General features: G+C 35.8%; 1 protein-coding gene across 3 annotated transcripts in view; it reads left to right on the forward strand.

Moving 5' to 3' along the window:
- Positions 1–16,111, forward strand: part of ARFGEF1 (ADP ribosylation factor guanine nucleotide exchange factor 1) — a 90,353-nt gene that overhangs the window by 30,131 nt on the left and 44,111 nt on the right. For 2 of the 3 annotated variants that reach the window (XM_032683588.1, XM_032683607.1), the window contains 7 exons: positions 896–1,052; positions 2,114–2,260; positions 10,135–10,314; positions 11,911–12,184; positions 12,736–12,849; positions 13,491–13,663; positions 14,747–14,880. In XM_032683588.1, the coding sequence (XP_032539479.1) occupies positions 896–1,052; positions 2,114–2,260; positions 10,135–10,314; positions 11,911–12,184; positions 12,736–12,849; positions 13,491–13,663; positions 14,747–14,880 (1,179 nt within the window). The remainder of the gene's footprint in view (positions 1–895; positions 1,053–2,113; positions 2,261–10,134; positions 10,315–11,910; positions 12,185–12,735; positions 12,850–13,490; positions 13,664–14,746; positions 14,881–16,111) is intronic. The other variant, XM_032683597.1, reaches the window with a different exon arrangement.

Consider the following 16,111-nt stretch of genomic DNA (forward strand, 5'->3'; position numbering starts at 1 on the left):
CACAAAAAAGGTCAGGAATGCTTTATGGATGATAGGTGATGAGCTTTCTGTGAAATAAAAAATCTGAATGCCTTGCTTTGAGCCAAAGGCAAACTGCATTGAAGCACACAAATTAGTGAAAAATGACCCATTCTTAATGACCCTTTTTCGATAAGTATTAATGAGCATGACCTTTCTAAAGGTGCTGTAAGCAATAAAACTTCAACAGCTCATAATTTTCTTGCTTTTGTACTGTTAGTCATTTCAGATACTTTGCCCAAGTGAGATATATTGGTAATCACTGAACACTTAAATTCTGTGGTGTCACCTGAAGCAGAGATAGGGTAAAGGTTTGAGTAGTTTTGTTTTGTTAGTTTGTTGATTTGTTTTTATGCCCTTCAGGATTGAAGTTCAGATACAATTTCATTTCCAAAATAGGTGTACTTTCTCTAAAGTACTGAACCAAGCTTGTATTGTAATATGGTAGTTGAGTAGTTAACTTCCAGGATCATTAGTTTTGGCAAGTTATATTTTTATTGGTTCTAGTAGTAACAAACTTGACATCTCCTGCTTATTATTTCATGTGGAAATTGTACTGAATAGATTTCCTTTCTTCCCCTCTGTTTTCACCAATCAAATAAGGGGAGTCTTTTCCTATTTGAGAGGAAACAAACCAGCAGGGACCACTGAATATCCACTTAGTGTGCAAATGGGTCAATTTACCTGATCCATAAAGGAGATGTGAATTATAGAAGCTGTTAAGAATATTTGACATATTACCATTACGTTAACTTTATAGAAGTTAGTCTTTTCCAGTGTTAATTTTCTTGATATTTTATTTCATTCATAAACATTGTGGTGGTGAGAACTATTTGTGTGATCACTTACAGCACTCTAATACAGTCATTCTGTTTAGTCCCCCTCATGGAGAAGCAAAGTCTGGTTCAAGCACTCTTCCACCTGTGAAATCAAAGACGAGCTTCATTGAAGCCGACAAATACTTCCTACCATTTGAATTGGCATGCCAGTCCAAGTGCCCCAGGATTGTCAGTACGTCTCTAGATTGTTTACAGGTCTGTATAAAGATGGGCTTTAACTGTCAACTTTAAATTCTGTTGCTTTAGAGGGGAAGTGCAGTTGAATGTAACAAATAATGTCATGGGATTTTTATTATTTTACTTTATTGCACACACAGCCAAATAACATTTATTTCTCACAAAAGGTGAATGTATGTTATTTATTATGTAGTGTATGTATGTGTTTATTTGTGAGTATATGTATTACCACAGTTATGTGTTTGGATCAGTTTTATTATGTACAACTACTTCTTTTCATGTGTTCAAATGTGTTGAACTAAGCAGGTATAGCATTAGCAAATTCTTTTTGTTATTCATAATTGTTGTAAAATAGTTTCAGTTTGAGATGTCTAGTTTCTCAAAACTCCCGAGGCTCCTGTAATGTTTTCAGAACAAATTCTACAGCCTGGAATTTTGCCATTTGCTTCTCCTGAGCAGCCCAACAATGAACCCAGTTTACAGTCACAGGCACATTCATGCCTGGCAAACTCTTGCACCATGATGCTACTCTGTATTTTTCAGTAGGTGGGCCATGGAGATTTACAAATGCTCTTATGTCTGAAGTGTTCAGAAGAGGAATTTACTAATTTTGGAATAAATTCCACTTTCCAGTATTGAAGACTTAGTGAAAGAAAGGGATAAAAGAACACTTAAAAACAGAAGAAACACTGAATCTACTAGCTAATCTTCTGTTTTTAAATAGAAATCATTTGCAGCTGGTTTATCTGCTATTAAAAACATTTGTGTGCTGCCTACATATGAAGACTTGTGTGATGTGAGCTAGTTTTTAGGAACCTGTTCGTTTTAAAACATTGTTAACTGATGAACAAAATGTTAAGCTTGCTGACAAACTTTGTATTGCAGTTGCTGAGTGAAAATGGAATAAATGTGGAAGGCGTTTAAAAAAAATCCTTGATGTTTTATGAGACATGGGGTAAAATGTACTGTTTTAATTATTCTGTGCAAGTTAGAGCTTTCAAGTGAATTTATTTATTATAACAAAAAGCCAGCTTAATTTTTTAAGCTCTTATTTACGTGAGTTTTTTTCTTTTCTCCAGAAACTTATAGCATATGGACACTTGACAGGGAATGCTCCAGACAGTACAGCTCCAGGCAAAAAATTAATTGATAGAATTATCGAGACAATATGTGGCTGTTTTCAAGGCCCTCAAACAGACGAAGGGGTTCAGCTACAAATAATAAAGGTAATACGTTCAAATATCTTACGCATTTATCGTGGTGACAGCAGGAAGACGTGATCTCAAAATTCGAAAACAGAAGTGTTTAATTTGTAAATGAAATGGTAGTTTTAAAATATTTTCTTGATCCTTTTTCTTTGAGATGGAAACTCCCCGTCCTACTCTCCTTTTCCTAATTTCTCCCTCTGCATTTTGGGTGAACTCATGGTTGTGACCTCAAGTCTTGTGCACAGACCACAGGGTGAAATTTCATTCACAGCAGACTTGTGGAGCCTATAATTGTGCCTCCTCTAATTGTGAGGAATTACCATCAAACCATCCTGCACTCCCAGTGGGGGAAATGGTAATTAAGCAGCAGATTTTAAAATCCATTTTGGAATTGGTTGATGAAATGCAATTAGACCTGGCAGTTGGGTGTTGCCCCACTAGCTTTGTGCTGCTATGTCAAAGCCTTTTGCTTGAAGGAGGTCCAGGGTTTCTTTCCATAGCTTATGTAAATGTTGCATGTGGAGTTTGTACAAATAAATGTTTCTGGGGAATCTGTTTTCTGATTGCAGCCATTAATTATGGGTATTTATTGCAGGAAATTATTATGCCAAGTACTAGGAGTTAGCTACCTAGTGGAAATGCCATTCCCTGCTCTTGTAACAGCAGCCTTTGAATGGCTGTGATGGTGAGCAGTGGTGAAGAAAACAGTTGGAATTAGTTATGAGAAATGGAGTGTTTGTTGCCTCATTGGCATTGTATTTGTTTGTTTTACTGCAAAGAATGTAGTTTGTTCTCCTATTCCTTTTGTATCTCGGATCTTCCTTGTTCTTTGAACTCCACTTCTCCGGCAAATAGTTGTTAAAAATGTTGGTTTATGCTGCTGTTTTCTAGATTTGTTGTGTTGTTTTGCCGAAGCATTTAAGACATTTTTCATCTTGCAAAAGGAAGCTTTTGTTGATTTAAAATTCCAGTGGTTCTAACTATTATATCTCCCTCTCACTGTAATACTGTCTCTCTGAATGCTTTCTTATTCCAGTCTTCCCCACCTGAAGGGGCTTATCTGTGAGCTGATATTCCTTCTGTCCAACAAAAAGGTTGAGAAAGTAAATTCTTCAAAAATTGTTACATGCATTAAGTGTATACATTAAGTGCCCTAATTTTTTTACTGTTTACATTTAGCTGATTGCCATGTTAGAATTACTAGGAAAATGGAGAGTACTGTTTTGACTTTGTCTCCATGTTTGTCCAATACACTGAACACTCTAAAAAGCCTGAAAATTAGAAATAACTCTGGCAAAGACCAGAACTTCTGACTTTGGAGGAATAATGAAATTGCTAAGTCAGTTGTATTCTCGTAAGCTTCATACCTCTTCAGTTCTGAGCTGAGTGTGGACTCCTCCAGTATGATTTGAAGGATTGATCATGACTTTTCAGGCTCTTCTGTGGTCCTAGTGACTAGTATGTTGTCTGAAGAATTTTAATTCCATCAGAGAGATAGAAGGCAGAGGGGACCTGCATCTCCTGCTTTCCTGTGCTGGTGCTCCCAGGATTGTTATCCACAACATAAGCAGCATTCCCACAGGGCAGCTGCATCACCAACGCCATGGTGAAAGTTGAGAACCTCGATCACTCGAACACCTTACTTCCTGCAATGTCTTGGTTCTGTGTGTTGTATGGGTGTTCCTTACATAGCGTGGTGCCCTCAGTGTAGGATCTGGGAGCCCTTGTTGGGTAAGAGCTTACATGCAGTGCTGTTTCCTAGTTACTAGATGACTTTCCAGCGGTGGAGTCATCTTAAGCCAGCTCCCAACAACCAGAGCTGCTTAGAAGTTCTGAAAATACCTTTCTGCTGACTACCAAGGAAATAATTTTGCTGACACTGAGGAGTATAATTTGTCTTTTTTTTAGGTATCTAAGCTTAGAGGCACATGTTGCACTTGTTTTGATGGGGGCCAGTTGAACTTTTCTATTCCTGTTTCTGCTTGCGTGTTCTCATCTCTGTAATGCCCTTGTTCTTCATCTACAGACCCTGTGATTAACCAGACTGGGAAATTGGCCCTTTCCTTCCTTTCTCTTGTAGTTTAGTTTGATTTGGTGTAATTTTGACATGAAGCCATTCAAATTTCTTGCTCAGTTGTTATGATGGGGATTGCTGTGGCAGGAAAAAAAGCAAGTAATTAGACTGCTGGTGTGATTGAAAATGGTTCATGCAAATTATGTCTGAAATCACCTCTCTTGGCTGAACCTCTTTGCCTCCAGGCTTGCTCTCCAAGGGCTACTATGGCATTGTTGCGTGAGAGTGCAGACTTCTGTTGACAGCTGCAGAGATCTTAGTTGAAGTTCTGTTTACATTTCTGTCTGGCCTTTTTGTTCATGAAGAACTAACATTATGGCAAAAATTGTATTAATTTTTTTTTTAAATCTGTAAAGAAGGAATAAGGATGAGAAAGAAGGATGGAATATGCTGTCAACGGTGTTTGTTTTATCTTGACCTGCTGTATGGAAAGTATTTGTTGTTATCTAGATACTTTTACAGCTTAATTTACTCTTTGGCAGAGAAAAATTGTTGTGTGTGCTTGATAGCTGTAGTCTGAAAACTTGAATGTTTTTTAGTGACGTTTTCTGAGTCTTCCATTTGCAATGGACTGTTCATAAGGTCAGCTCCTGTCTGTGTCTTTTTACAGCCGGTCACACTGTCAGTATGACTGATGTCCCTGGAGGAAGGAAAGTTGAGTCAAATGTCGCTTGCACAAGTTGCCTTTTGAAACTGATTGAAAATAGAGGACAACCCATTGTTGGATTACAGAATGGGAAGTCTGTAAAGGCTAACTAATTCTGAGCAATGAGGAGAATGTTGGTGGATTTGAAAGTATTATAACAAAATTTGCATGAAAGCAAATTCCGAATTGAGAATACCCTTAGAACTACTTCAGTTCCATGTCCTGTTATGTTTCAGTGGTGTGGAATGCTAAGTAACTTAATCATCTACAGTATCATGTAGTACTGTGATTTTTGTTTCCTGTTAAAAGATTGTTGAAAACTTAATTTCTCCTGCTGAGATTAGAAGGAGTTGGAGATTGTGGAATGCTTTGAGAATACAATAATGATGCAAGAAGTTTTTTTTCTGAATACTTGTATTTGGAGGCTTAAGTTAACAGCTGGTTCTCCTTATTTAACCTGAAAATGCTGTTCTGTCAGTTTGCAATTTTATTTTTTAGAGAAGGATTGTTTTCAGTTGGATATGAAATACTTCTGTTTTGCAAAATACTTATCTGGTTAATTCCACATTAGACTCTAGTTCATTTTGAACACCTAAATTTCCACTGATAAAACTAAATAAAAACTTATATTCTTATATAATTTATATTCTCTGTTATCTTCCATAGAAGAAACTGGAATATAGTTCTCTTTCATTCACAAACTTCAGAATTCTTCAATGAGTTTCATGGCTGGCAACTGACCAAATGTTTGAGAATATAGGTTATTTTTTCTTAAACTTGATGTTAAGTAGATAAAAATTACTAGTTAAAATCAAATGCTAAGTCTTACCGATAATTAATAATTTTGTTATTACTGAAATCTGATATACAATCTAGGATGTAACACTGTTGATTTTAATCACTGTCTTGACTGTGAAGGCATGCTGGAAGCAAACACTGTATTTTTCTGTTCTTCATACCCTTACAGTGTATTTCCACAGGTCTTCAAAGTTGGTAAACTAAGTGAGGTAACCTTAGATATTTTAAAGCAATGTAAATATGTAACATAAGTGACTGAATAATTTGGAAATGGTAAAAAGCAGAAGATTATATTGTCACTTGCTCACAAAGAAAATGTTGCTTGGAGAATTACTGCATTCTGCATGTTTGTTTTTTTAGTGTCACTTATATTGAAAAATTATTTATCTATAAAGGTTATTCGATGTGTTTGTTGTTTTCGGGTTTAAGAACTTCAGTATCCTGTGTTTTGTCAAGAGCCAGTCCATAGTAACACATTATTTCATGATAAGTAAATGTTGGGACTTCAAGTTAACTTAAAAAAAAATGTTATTGAAAATAACCATATAGCCCCTCTCAAAGAAGGGATTAGGTGGTTCCAGTAGCTAATTAACACTAGAGAGAGGAGTTAGGGCTACTGTGTTTTATGTACTGTCTCAAGTATTCAAGAGTTTCTAGGCAACTGAATTACGAAATTAAGACAAAGTAAGCCCATGCTGATCAGATGACAGCTCTACTGTGTCATAAATTCTTCCAAAGATAAAACAGAGTTGGCTGAGAAGAAAAAAAGACTGACCCTGAGCTGAAAATTGTTCTCCTGGTAGTAGTTATATTCTTTCACTGTATCTGTGCTGTTCTTGCAGAATATTCAGTGTGAGAGGATTGTAAAGTTTAGAGGTACAGATAGATGCTGAATTATTTCAGTAGAGAATTATTGTTAATTTAGTTTACTTTTAAATTACATTCATTTTGCCTCACAAAGTGCAATACTTCCTGTGCTAATACACTTGTTTTACATAATAGGAAATTAACTAGGCAAACATGCTTCAAGCTAAAAGAAAAAATGCTGCGTGTGTCACACAAAAATATGGTAATCTGTAACTCAAGAAATGATCCTGAAGATTTTTGTCTTTTCCCAAAACCATCTGATGGTTGTTTATAAAAATGAATAAACTTTATATATAGTAACTAGGTAGCAGGACAGAACAGTAGGATCTTTCTCAAATTCAGAACAACAGGTGTGAAGGACTGGAAGGAAAGCATAAGGAAGCAGACTCACAGTCAGGATGCTAACCAGAAGTTTCAGGACAAGGAAAGCTTGTTGGCTGTTGGTATTTTTGCAGGCTTTGTGACAAAGCTTTTTTGGAGGGAGTGAAGTATAGTGAGGTACTGCTAACAATGTTTTTATGAAGTTTTCTTTCTCCTAAAGAACAGCAAAGGAGAGGAGTACAGTAAAGTAGGCTTTTTTTTTTTTTTTCATTTATTCATCTCTCCTTAACTCACACTGAAGATACTGGATGAAAACAGATGAGCTAAGTGTGACCAGAAGGAGTGGGAACTCAGCTGCAAAAAGCCTTGAACAGCAAATCTTTAGCATGATGGGAAAGAGCAACATAATGCTGTGACTCCTAAGGAGTAGCTTGGAAAAATGGAAGCATTTTTTCATCCAACCTTTGCTCCCAGATTTTATCCTAGCATGCATTTAATACTCTGAATCTACCAAAATCACTTTTAAAACAAAAACCCAAACACCAGAGAACACCTGGATGTTTTTATTCTGTTTAGCTTTTAAGTGTATTGATATATTGCTGTTAAAATAGCACAGGTGACTTCATGTCCCAGACCTGTTGCAAAGTAAGTGATAAGAGTGTGTAGCTGGAAGGAAGGTAGACCTTTTGTTGTTCCTGTCTTAAGGATGTGCATTGTTGTGTAGCAGTTTCAGATTTTGTGTACTAACCCTCCTTAACTGAGGACTGTTGCTGAAGTGATTGTCCTCTACTCTGTCTCACCTCTCTTCTTTGAGTTGGACATAGTGGCTATTTGGTCACAGAGTAACAGAGGGGAATAATATGAAGAAAAGCAATAAAATGAGAAAGGAAGGGTTTATTTTGCTAACATATGAATTGACAAGGGTTCCAGAAGATTAGCAGTGCTACTCCTGATCATAACCTGTGGTTTCTTGGATTTAACTGTCATGCCCATTGTGGTAATGATGTTCTCTTTTATGATACAGAGTTAGGTGACATTGTTTAGGGCATGTCATCAAATTACCCCTAAATGGAAGCTACCAAGAGGAAAGGATGTTGTTCAGAAAGTAATTGTAAAATACTTCCTGTCTTATGTTTGTTCTCATATTTCTACCAGTTGTCATAGTAGAGGAAAAGAAATGACACTGAGATGTGAAGTAAGCATGACTAATGTCCTGAGGATGGCTCTAAATTAGAAGGAAGATGAAAGATATTAGCAAGAGATCAAAGTTAAAAATGCTTATCAGTTTGTGAATGTGTATAGTAGTCATTAAGATTAGTCTCTAGTGCCTGGGAAGGAAAGAAGCCCAAAACAAGTGACTGTCATGAACTCTGTAGCTAAGTTGAACTCTTTTATAGTTTGATATCTGTAGGGAGATGCCCTGTGGAAAGACTGACTTCTCAGTCTGCATAGATGTTATTAGTGAATTTGGATTAATATGTTTCTGTGTGCATTGGAAGCATTTCTTCTCCTCCACACCCCCTTATCAGATGGTGTGAAAAGAGGTCATAACAGGCATACTAGTAGGTCTAGTAGTCATAACAGGCATACTGAAAAAAAGGAGGAAATTCAGGCTGTTAAGCCAGTTCAAACAAAAGAGCACATAGTCAATCTGTAGCCTTGTCACCTTTTTCTACTAGGTGGCACTGCTTCCTATTATTACAAGTTGGGGGTAAAAAAACCTTGTAAGACTTTACTGAACTGAGATGGAAGTTAAAATTGGACTTTCAAATATCAGCTTCTTAATCACCTGATTTTAACAAGGAAAAGTGACAAAAAGGGGTAACTTTATGAATGACATAGCTAGACAAAAAAGAAATGGAGGCTTGATCCCCCTGCACCTTTTCATTATTCTCCTAAACATTGGACTGCAAGAGACCTTATCTTCCAGGTGAGAAGCTGTAGGTGGTTGTTAAACTGGTGTATTAAGAGTGTGTGTGTGTGTGTGTCACTGGTATCCTTTGTAACTGAATGAAAGAAATATTAACTAAATCTAAATATTTACTGTGTTGGGCTCAGACAGTAGTTCTTTGGAAGAAATAGCTGTTAATGCCTGGGATCCACTTGTTCGGCTTGTTTTCAAGAGTTACTGATTTTAGTTTTTTAAAGAGTTTGAGTGAACAGTGGATACTATTTGTTCACTTCATGGTGCTTTGTGTGTACAGAAGTGCTGACAGTGGCAGGAAGAGACAAGGTGTGGTTTGAAACAAGCCAACACTTGAAATAACTTTTATAAATTTATCACAGTTAAAAACAGAAGTAGGAGCATTCCAGTGCTTCTAGTTCTTACTTAGTCTAAATGTTCCATTAAATCATAACTTCCTCAAAGTTTTCAATGCATACAGTTCTCAGATTCTTTCTACTGGAGTAAGCGATCAATATAAACATTTGGACTATTGTGGACCAAGTTCTTCCCCTTTCTTCCCACTCTTCAGCATACTTCTCTGACAATGTTTTCATACCCTGTCCTCAGCTTTTGTCTACCTCTGTTTCTACCCCTTAATCCAGCCTGCCTCTGCCTCACATAAAGATAACGTGTTCCTTACTCCTCTGTTACCTGATCTTTTACAGGCTTATGTGCATATTTTATTTTTTTTTTAAAGAGGAGATATTAGCTCAAATAGGAAGACATAAATGAATTTCTACAGAGAGGACAACACAATATTCTAGCATCTACCCAAAAAGAGTTTTTGTAAAAGGCAGTTGTCCCTCTATAGCTGCCTAATCTCATACTCGGTCTTTGTTCATCACATTTACATTTATTTCTGAAAAACCTTTTGCACCCTTTGGCTTGCTTTCTGTATTTTTAACAGGTAATCTGTTCATGTTTGTGTCAAGAAAATTCTAGAACGACTTCTGTTAAGTACTTCTCTGATGACTGCATTGCTTACTTCTTGCTGTTACGTATTATGAAACATGTATTTCCTAGATATGTTGATGACAAACACTCTCAGTTTAGTATAACTGGTATATATGATATTCTGACATGGCTACAAGAGTACCTGGGAAAACATAATTAAATTGCAGTTCAGGATATGTATTTAGATATATTTTAGAAGTAATCCAATTTTTGTGTTTGTTAATTTGCAAACTTTTTGATTGCTAAGGTTCTGACTGGAAAATATGTGTGTGTATGTGTTTATTTAGGCTTTGCTCACTGCAGTAACATCTCAACACATAGAAATACACGAAGGAACAGTGCTACAGGCTGTACGAACATGTTACAATATCTACCTAGCAAGCAAAAATCTTATAAATCAAACCACAGCCAAGGCCACCCTAACACAAATGCTGAATGTCATTTTTGCACGTATGGAAAATCAAGCAGTGAGTATCTCAGTATCTTTATTTAGAAACTAGCTCTTGAAAGCAAACCAGCTTGAGAGGTTTGTTTTGTCATTATTATTAAAATTTCTGACTTTTCTAACTTAGGTACTTTGGAGAAACAAGTAATTTGGTCTCTTGTGTTTTTCTTCTTGCGTTTTGCATTCTGAAATAATTGTCAAATATGTTTTTTGGGGGTGGTGTATAGGTTTTAAACTTCTCATAGTGGTCCTCTATATTTAATGTATGTATTCAATTGCAGCCCTACCCAAAAAACCAGAAAAGTCTCTTCAGTCGTGTAATCATATACTTTAACATTTACTTATGTCACTGAAAATGCTATGGTGAATTGTCAGCAAGGACTTCAGCATATGCCCTGTGCCTTCTACTGCTGATAGTAAAGACATAGAAGACAAAATAAGTGTGCTGAGTTCTATTTTAAAAGAAATAAAAAACCACCCAAAATCCACATAAGCAAAAATGCAGATGTCCAGATTTGAGAACAGGTTGAATTCCTAGCTATTCCTAGAAGTAATTCTGCTGTAATATTGCAAACTCTTAAGTTTGTAGTACTTTCGTACTTTCCCTCCAGAAGCAACTGCATGGTACTTCTGGATGGTACATGGTGCCATCACAGTTGAAGCAGTATGAGAGATCATATTTATGGTAAGTGTCAAGAGCCACGCAGCACCTGAAAACTTTGGGAAATCAGTGCAGTTACTCTCCTTCTAAGCCACTTAATTAGAAGAGAATTATTATTATTATTATTATTATTATTATTATTATTATTATTATTGTTCTACGTTGGAAATCTTGATTTTTTGCCAGACTAAAGTCTAGTCTTGATAAGCAGTCCTACTTGTTTTGCACACTCAGTGCAGTTATTTCAGCATATCTAACTGATGCTAAAAGGAATTGTTTGAGCTGTAGTTTGAGTTGTATCTTCTTGGGACTCTGTGGCACCCCAAAAGATGCAGCATAGAAAGCTTTAAGTGGAAAAGAGTAAAGGGCTGAGATCACAGTAGCCAAAATAACAGTATAAAAAGTTACCAAGGTTTTGGTAAATGCTAGACTCTGCAGGGATAGGAAGCCAGTTCTTAGAGCATCATCTCAAAGGACATCCTGCTTTGGTTTGGCTGTAATGCATGTTGTCCTAATGCATTAGACAAGTGACAGAAATTCTTCCCTTTCTCAAGGATTTCAGACCAAGGGACCACAAAAAAAATCTGCATGTTTTTCCATGCAGTCCTTGTTTACTGTCACATCTGCTCTCTGGAATTCCTTATAGGGCAGACAGACAACTTTTGGTCTTACAGCATATGTAGTGTAGTCATCCCTCTTCCACAGTGAAGGTATAGTTAAGTGTAATTATAGTTAAGTGTAATGTGCATAGTTGGGAAGCAGCCCCCCTTGCAATGGATTATCCTGTGATATAAAAATTATTTATAATTAAAGATGCGTTTTCTTAAACTGTTACATCTTTTAGGAAGGTACTGTGTAAGCAGAGACAATAGAGATGTCATGTTTATAAAACAATGTATACAACTTATTATTATATTTTGATAGAGAAGTTTTTGTGTGTTTGCAATGCTTTTTTAGCTTCAAGAAGCCAAACAGATGGAAAAGGAAAGACACAGACAGCAACACCATCTACAGCAGTCTCCATTAAGCCATCATGAGCCTGAATCACCTCAGCTGAGACATATTCCAGCACAGACTGATCAGCTGTCCAAAGAACATGAGAGGGAACTTGACCACAGCACAAATGATATGGACAAAAACCTTCAAGAAGATATTGAGGCAGAAAATGGATCTGACATTTCTAGTGCTGAAAATGAACAGACAGAAGCTGACCAAGCCACAGCAGCAGAAAGTAATCAGTGTGTATTTTTGTTTCTTGGAGGGAGGGAAATGTCTGTAAAGAGAAAAGCTCAAGGATGATCTTTTTTTTCTTTCTCCAAAATCTGAAGTCAGGCATATATTTTCAAGTAGTTGACTAACACAAAATATTTGTTGCCCTTGTTACTACTGTTAAACTTCATCATGAGTATTCTTTAGTCCTGCACTCTGTTGTAGTCACTGTAGCAAAGACTCCTTTTTGTATCTTTGTAATATTGTGAAAGTTTTTGAGAATAACGCTGTAGAACCATCGACTTCTCGGTGTTTAATGTACGTGAAGATACAAAATTGATGTCTTTTGTTGGCATAGGCCTGTAGCTTGATTACCATTTACAGGTTGAATGCAGAATTCTTACATTCTGCAAATATCTGTTTTTGAAGTGACCAAACATGCTTTTTTTTAATGTATACTCTCCTATTAATAGATTTGTAATTGCATTTTTAAATACTAAATGCAAGCAAAATACTTTCTTAATTTCTGAGTTTATCATTAATGTTTTTTTGTGTTTGTTGTTCTTTATAAAGATCTTTCTAAAGCTGATGGAGGAGCATATGATGGTGAAAGCAATGAGTGTGAAGAGAAGGCACAAGAAATTGTAGAAAGTATTGTACAGGAAATGGTGAACATAGTAGTTGGAGGTATTATATTAATGTCTGTCTGGTCAATAGCAGTCTGAATCTTGACCTTTAAGAATTACTTTAACACTTTAAAATATTTAACTGAAATATATAATTATTTAAAAATTACTTACATGCAGAAAAAGACAGGTTCAGTTGTCTGACCTTAGCTGTGCATTATTTAACAGTAAAATGGATAAGATTTCATACATTGATTTACACTTTTTATATTGGACACCAATGTTCTTTTAAAATGCAAAAAAAGTTGGGTTGTTTTCTTTTCTGTTCTGCATAAACACTCTTCAGAAATGGGCCCCCCTCTGTAGTAGCAGTGTTATCACTACATTTTTTAATTTGTTGGAAATTGATTATCAAACTAGTGAGTGATTTCCTGTCCCAGTACTTCTTGGAAACCTGGTAGAGGGGTGACCCCAGCAATGTAAAGTTATAAGTAAATTTTTTTATTGTAGTTTTTCTTAGTGGGAATTAAGAGTGTTTGCAATTTTTACAGTTCTGTAATGCCATGTAAATTCTGCTTTAAGCTTCTTCTTGTGATAATTTTCTTATGATTGTTTTAGTATTTAAATTTTAATTTTAACAGCTCTTTTTAATATTGAATCTCATGTAACATTTGTTAATAATTTTTCCATCTTTTCTGATAGATGTCGAAGGCACTGCTGAAAGTGCAGGTGGTGATGGCACAATGGTAACATTAGAGGATGGCAGTGACAGTGAAAACATTCAGGCAAATGGAATTCCAGGGACTCCAATTTCTGTTGCTTATACACCATCTTTACCTGATGACAGACTGTCTGTCTCTTCCAACGATACTCAGGTACAGGCAGTTATAAATTAGGAAATACTGAAAAAAGTAGTATGTTTTTAAATATTGCCCAATGCTTGTGCAGACTGCTTAATATAATTCCATAAAATAAGTTACTGAGACGAATTTCAAGTGTGCAGTCATGTTCTAAGCATTATTCTTCCTTAATGCACTATTTAAATGAAATTTTTCTAAGTAAATTCTGCATTTGATGTCTCTCTTATCCTGCCATATTTTTAGCTACATGGACTACACTGTTCCAAGATTAGAGTTTCTTATTTTGTGAACTGCTCCTGAGAAATAATAAAACTAGTATTCGAGATACATAGTGAAGAATATCACCAATTATAGACATACCTGTGTAATTTTAGTGTGCTCTTTTCAAATGATAAATAATTTCAAGCCTATGGCATGACCTTACTGCAGTGATTTTAAATAAATAGTTTCATATGTGAGAGGATTTGATTTTCATTAATAAAATAGATGTGAATATACACTCCTTCTGTATCAGATATGGACATGTATACACTATCAACTGACTGAGTGTTTCTGCTGTCAGAGTGTACTGAGTAATTAGGTTTGGGAATAATAAATTTTAAGCTTAAAAAATTACAGTCACAAAGGTCATATAAAGAGAAGATTAAATATGTTGCTTCTATATGGAACAATAATACAAAATTGCAAGAACTTACGAGTATTTATTATACTATAGAGATTTTATCAAATGTGTCTGACGAGAGGATATATAACTACTCACACTCTATTAAAATGTCAAGTGTTTGGGTCCAGTTTTCTACTGAAAATGCCTGAAGGCAGTTCACTGCAAACTACCCTACTTAAACTTGACCTACCTAATTTTGTGACAGTCTTTACTTAATTCTGACTTTTTACTGAAATGGCAGTTTTTATTAGTAAGTGTGTTTGTTTTAACTGGACTGAAGTATATTTTGTTTTGTTTTAGTCTTGAGACCATAAACCTAAAGTGAATTGGTTATATTTGTATAATATATTAACTTCTTGTTGCTAGGAGGTGGGGATTTCCCTACACACCCTGCTAATGCAAAATGGAATACTGAAATATGTTAACTTCTTTAGGAATCTGGAAATTCTTCAGGACCTACCCCTGGTGCTAAGTTTTCCCACATTTTACAAAAGGATGCCTTCCTTGTATTCAGGTCACTGTGTAAGCTCTCCATGAAGCCCCTGTCAGATGGACCACCAGATCCAAAGTAAGTAGAATTTAAGAGTTTTCATAATCATCTTTACTGTCTGAAAATAAAAATAAATTATTTAAATATTTTTGTGAGTTCTCGGTTACTGAGGAAGTAATGGTATGGTAAAAAGAATCTAGAAACTTTGAAAAAGTACTTTTATGTTTTAGTGCATCTTTTATATAGTTGTTTAGAAGTTTATTAACAACACCTATGCTTCCTGTAAGTACATCATGTTCTTCCCAGTTGCTCTTTATAATGCTTTTCAGAAGGGTTTGTATAGAAGATCTTCAGGTGTTTCTGGTCTTGGCTCATGTTGCTCTGCTTTTACGTAATTTCTAGGTTCATAACCATTGCTGTTTGTGCCCCACAGTTTCTTTCATCTCTTACATACTCTGTGTCCAGCGCACATACCCAGCTCTACTTCCTATTAATATAAGCTCCTCACTTGGAGCAGATGCCACTTGTGATAAGTTCATGCTGTAGTGTTCCATTCTTTTGTTCAGGTTGGACACTTTCTTCAGCCTACTTAATCAAAACTCAGATGTTTTGAAAACAAGGTCTTTATTTGGCTGGGTTTGGAAGTCTTGTGCTCTGACTGAAGATACCATGTTTTCATCTTGGCTTAGAGAATTTTTTGTTGTAAAGCAAAAAAATAAATTGTTCATAGACGGGTGCCAGTATTAAGTTTGAGTCTTGGCAAAAAAGTTTGCTTTCTGATCTTGGATAGAATTTGTATACACGGTTTTTTTGCACATTAGGAGCAATTGGTAATAATTTTCAAGAGGCCTACTTTTTTCTTACTGGGATCTTAAAACTGTAGTATTACTTCAGAGGGCAGTGAAAGGCCTGGAATTCTTCAAAATAAAATCAGCTTTACTTGTTCCAAGACCTTGTTCCACGGTCTAGCTTTTAAAGCAGGTAACTTTAAGACAGGTTAGTTTAATCAGTGATGTGTTTTGTGGATTTAATAAGCTGAAAAGATAGTAGAAAGAGTTTGAAGGTTTAGTCTGGAACCATTCTTAAGTTATCTAGCAATGCACTATGGAAAGTCAGGGTATTAGAGAATGAAGACTGAGGCTTGAGGTTTTTCCTGACTATTTTTGAGAATTGTCTTCCAGGAAATTCCATGAAAATCCTGTGGTTTTAGTTCTCTGAGACTAAAGCTGCCCATTTATTAAAGGCTTTAATGGATTAACTCCCTCTGCAAGAGCAGCAATAGCTGTTGAGGCTCTTGGAGCTTGACGTT

The sequence above is a fragment of the Chiroxiphia lanceolata genome, chromosome 1 (genome assembly GCF_009829145.1).
Source record: "Chiroxiphia lanceolata isolate bChiLan1 chromosome 1, bChiLan1.pri, whole genome shotgun sequence".
Lineage (NCBI taxonomy): Eukaryota > Metazoa > Chordata > Aves > Passeriformes > Pipridae > Chiroxiphia > Chiroxiphia lanceolata.